At 40.1% G+C, this 4,966-nt stretch overlaps 1 protein-coding gene across 1 annotated transcript in view; it reads right to left on the bottom strand.

The window, feature by feature from the left end:
* Positions 1-3,294, bottom strand: part of LOC104839676 (transmembrane protein 263-like) — a 189,374-nt gene extending 186,080 nt beyond the window's left edge. Inside the window, exons 1-2 of the mRNA XM_010580091.1 lie at positions 3,274-3,294; positions 2,872-2,962 (exon numbers count right to left, since the gene is read on the bottom strand). Of these exons, the coding sequence (XP_010578393.1) occupies positions 2,872-2,962; positions 3,274-3,294 (112 nt within the window). The remainder of the gene's footprint in view (positions 1-2,871; positions 2,963-3,273) is intronic.
* Between the last annotated feature and the right edge of the window lie 1,672 nt (positions 3,295-4,966).

Raw genomic sequence — 4,966 nt, 5'->3', positions numbered from 1 at the left:
AGCCGCCGGCTCCCCGCCACAGCCCCGGCCTCGGCCGCCGGACCCTGCGGTCTCCACCTCCAGCCGGGGCACGGGATACCAACGCCGCTGAAAATAAGGCAGCTCCGCTTTAAAACAAAAAGCCCTTTCTGATACCTCACGTCACTCACCCCACCTCGTAGCAGCTGCGCGTTTTACTCCTTTACTCCGTTGACTTGTTTACGCACAAAAAAGTTAACTCTGACAGCAGATAAAACAAATGGATTCAGGTTACACACACGGGAGGTTACTAGCCTCTGCCTTGGTTACCTTTCAGGGATTTCCTGGTTAATCTCCTTTTTAAACCACAAAACTTTCTCTTCTCAAACACTGCCGCGCTGCACCTAAAACCAGCGTTTGCTGTTCTATACCACTTGTTACGCACATACACTTACTCAATTTAGTTATGTACATGATACACTTGTAAAATTGTCCCTTTTTTTGTAGAAGGCCATACTGCAACACCTTTCAGAAACGCGACAATCTCTGAAGGGTAACCTTTTATTTTGCTGCAATATTTATATAGCACAGTGCTTTCAATTCCCCTCCTTTCAGCAGGGGAGTAAATACACAGTGCAAGCTAGACAATGAAGTCACTATGATGCAGTCTGGTGAAATAATGGATTGTCCTAGAAAGACACAGACTCTGGAGAGCTTTCCATCCCTCACGTGCTCATTACCAGAAGGCACGCAGACATCATCTTCCGTTCACAGATCCCAGGAAACAAGACTGCAGTAGTCATGACAACATGATTTATTTATTTATTGCAAAGCATTTGATTTAACTAGGAAAGTCCTATCAGAAGACACCAGAAACCAGTAGAAGAGCAACAACAAGAAGATAGTCCTGAATGGTATTTAATAGTAAAAGAACCTCAGAGATCTATTTCTTTCATGGGGTATTTGTAATCACTCCTGCAACTACATGATCTTTATAGTAATTCTGGTTGGTCTATGTTGGTAGAGAGGAGTTTCCAAGGAAGACTCCTGTTACTCAGCTCCACTAATACACAGAGCCAGCTGTAAGTTCAGTACAATCTTGATGGGTCTCTTTCAGGAGCAATTTTTCCACCTCTTCTCCAAAGTAGTCTCTATTTCCAGTTGTACTCTCAATATCCCTCCTATTTTGCTACTCTTAACATCATTGTAAATTTAAGTAGTACATACTGAGCTCAGACCTTAAAAGAACTCACAGTACCCACTGTACCACTGCTTAACCAAATCAGCTCAACTGTTACTGGTTTTTTTTTTCCCCGTCACGCCAGCAAAGCAGGCATATCCAGAGCACATAATTCTCCCAAACCATCCAACAAGTCATAGAAGTGGAATATTAATACTGACATTTTTCATCATCATTCAAACTAGCAGGGCTGCAGGCAGAAGCAAACACTTTCAATTACAAAAACTTTGCAAAAATACTTAGCCACATTTAAAAATGCCCTTCTGATTACACAGTTCAAAGCCATAGTCCAAAATCTAAGACTATTCCTGATAAATTGATGGGACAAGATATCTCCTGTGTTTTACACTCCAGGATATGGTCTCTAGGCTCATGTAATCATCAGCTCAGGCTAGTGACCAGAATTCTTACTTTAACAATGCATTGTCATTACATGCTGACTTGGCATTACTTACGGGGGCGGGGGAGGGGGGGGAGGAGGAGGATCAAGATTATATCTTGAGTGTATACATAGTAATGACAATGTCTTCCACATTTATTTCCTTCTGGCTTTATAGGAGTTGCAAAAAGAAACCTGCCTTTCACTTACCTCTATATACTGTAATTGCCAACACAAAGTATATGAAATGGCAGAACAAGAAATTACAACTTAATGAGAAAACCGTAACAGAATGCTCAACAAGAAGGGATGGAGCAGCAAATTCCTAAAACCATCTACTTGGTTCATATTCCCTTTAAGAATGGCTGTCAGTATAAATGCTGTATCAGCATGTTATTCTCTTAAAGGAATAATATAAAACACATTTATGTTTCCTAGAGACATGTCATGGTATTTTAACAGTAAGTTGCTAATAAGAATCTCAGTACTCTCTGGGTTAAGCTGTCCACAATGATTATGACTGATTGTGTTTTAAAAGTTGCTGAACTGGAGACAAAGCTCAAAACATATCATCCCTTACGGCAACGTTAGCAGCTTCTATTCAAAAGAAAGCAACACCTATTTTTTTTTTGCATATATGCAATGTCTGCAACATTTCCACAGTGGGAAAAATCTGTTCCCTGTATAAATCCAGGGCATGTCATTGCAAACAAGTTTTTAATTAAAATTGGCATTTTTGAGCCTCCTACTGACTGACAGTGTCTCACTGCCTCCTCCTCATATGGCTAAACTGGCTTCCAAGAGAGAGAGCGGAAAGAAACAAAATCACTAGAATACCTAACTTTGACAAGCCTCTGCTGGGGACAATTTCAATAGCAGGATGCTGCAGAGAGAGGTAAGGAGAGAATAGATGACTACTTAGGAAGTCTTCCCTAATGAAGGCTCAAAACATCACAAACAAGACAGTAGAGGAGGCATTTTATTCCTAAGCCTACAGACAGGATGATCAAGCAGGACAATTTTAATCAGAAACCATATTGTTAAAGGGAATGCAGAACAATGACTGCACCTCAGTGGGTGCAGCTTTCTTTGAATGCAAAAGCAGGCTTAGAGGCTGGCTAGACCTCTGGCTGGGAGGTTGGCTCAGCTGTCAGCACTGACAAAGCTTTATCCCTCTCAGAAAATAGGCAGACATAGGCTCTCAAGTCAGATAGATAAATAAATAAGAATTCCTTGGCCAGAACATTTTCCCCAATTTAATGCAAAGAGTTTATATTAACTGCTAGTACTGTACCTTCGGGAGGCTCCTCCCGCAGATGAGGAGGCAATTCTTCACTTGTTGTCTCAGTTTCATCTTCCACCATCTGTGTTTCTAAGCTAGGTCCCTGCAGAACAGAACAGCAAGAGGAGGTAAATTGGAGAAAGTTCAGAAAGGAACCACAGAAATAATTACAGGATTAGATAATATGCCAGGCAGCAAGGACACAAGGAGCTCACTTTAGCTGATGAGAAAGAAAGCTGCTGGGAGATTTGTTTGCAGTTGAATTACTTACAGAAAGGGGAGAGGAAAAAAAAAAAAAAAAGGACTCTTCAAGCTAGCAAGCAAAGTTACAAGGGTCTAAGTAAACTAAAAATCAGGAACTGAACGGTGAAGCACAATTTCTAAATGACTATTTCTAAAATCCCCATTTAGCACGGGTAGCAACAGATTCGCCATCACTTGGAATTTTCAGGAAAGAATCCAATCTTTGATTTGTCTTACCAAGACTAGATTATGAAATGTCTGTGGCCTGTTCAATAAAAGAGATCAACACAGGTTATACTAATGGTCCCACACCTCGTTTTTCAAAGGAAGACAATGCAAACTGGTTTACAACCTTCTAACCCATCCAGATCCACTGACCACATAGTTTTCCCCTACTTGCACTCGCTATACATGCATTTGTGCCTGCATGTGCAATGTGCTAAACTAACCACTCCTGAAAACTACCAGGTTGCCCTCCAAAGTTTTGCATTTCCACTTTTTAGCCTTCAGGATCTTGGAAAGAGCCTGCAACATTGCTGCTGGAAGGATGTGAGCAGAGTTACTGGATTCGTAGACTTCAGGAACATTCACTTGTATTTAAGGATGCTGAACTCATTTTGCACATGTAGTATTTTCATGACTTGTGGAGCTATAAAAGTGTAGTTGCTTTTTCGTTTTCAAACTATCAAAGAAAAAAACCGCAAACACTGCTCCCCCCCCCCCTTTTTTTTTAAAGTAACAGCAGAGTAAACACTCGGCATAGGTACAGAGCTCCTTAAAAACAACTAACTAATTTTTTCTTTTGGAATGCTAGTACAGTCAAGAGTCAAATCAGAAACTTAGCAGTCATTAGGAAATGAGGCTTTTGCGCACTTTGAAAATATGAATGGGTTTCCAGTCTGAAATATCTGAAAATGTGTATTAACATATGCAGCTGGGAGGTTACAGAAGCCAGCTTAAACACTGGTACATCAACAGCTTGCAAGACTTTATTATTTGAACTCAGGAAGAAAAAGGCCTTATAGCATTAAAGCTGCAGGATTTATTTTCATACTTTCCAAACCCCGTGACTGCAAAGTTACCCCCAAGAGCATTGCATGCTTTCTGTTTCCGCATTTTGCACATTATAAAGACTAACACAAATTCTAAATTTCTTCCTCTGCACAAGTAGCTTACATTTTCATCCATTCCCCATTCTTTCAACAAAATGGACATGAAAACAAGTACCACCACATTGTTTTCAAGAGTTTCATAGCAGGGAAAAACACAGCACCCAGGGGAAGTGTACAAGTCTATTATGTTAGTGCCACCATCACAACCTTGATTTCTGCCATCCATGACTATGCAAGCTTTACCTAAGCCATGTACCTATTTCTCCTCATTTAAAAACACCTGGTAACAATAGTGCCCAGCCTTGGTCAAAAAATAGTTCAAACATTAAGTCATACCTTGTAGTAGCTATGATAGAAAGGAGAAAAAAATATTTCTACCACAGGGTACATATGAGAAAGTAGTAAGTTGCCTGACTTAGCCCAAATAAAAATCAAACCTAGGAGTCAGTTATCAACACTGAGGTCTAACCATCTCCCCACTTCACCTAAATAATGTGATCTAGATTTTAAGAATGTGTAAACAATTCTGGATAGGAGCACCAGATTGAACATAAGAGTATGTACTTGAATAAGCTTCTACATCAATCACAGGCAATATATTCATATACATTTCTTTCCTACCCATTAATGCTACAGAGAGAGAAAGGAGAAGATGATGTTACATTAGTATACCAAATCAGAGTGCTTATTTTCATATGAAAGATGTCTACATGTAGGACATGAGGCACCAATATTTGCCTTGCAAACATTCT

This window comes from Haliaeetus leucocephalus, unplaced genomic scaffold (assembly GCF_000737465.1).
Source record: "Haliaeetus leucocephalus isolate CR32 unplaced genomic scaffold, Haliaeetus_leucocephalus-4.0 Scaffold696, whole genome shotgun sequence".
Taxonomy (NCBI): domain Eukaryota; kingdom Metazoa; phylum Chordata; class Aves; order Accipitriformes; family Accipitridae; genus Haliaeetus; species Haliaeetus leucocephalus.
This window is presented reverse-complemented; position numbering and strand designations above follow the sequence as displayed.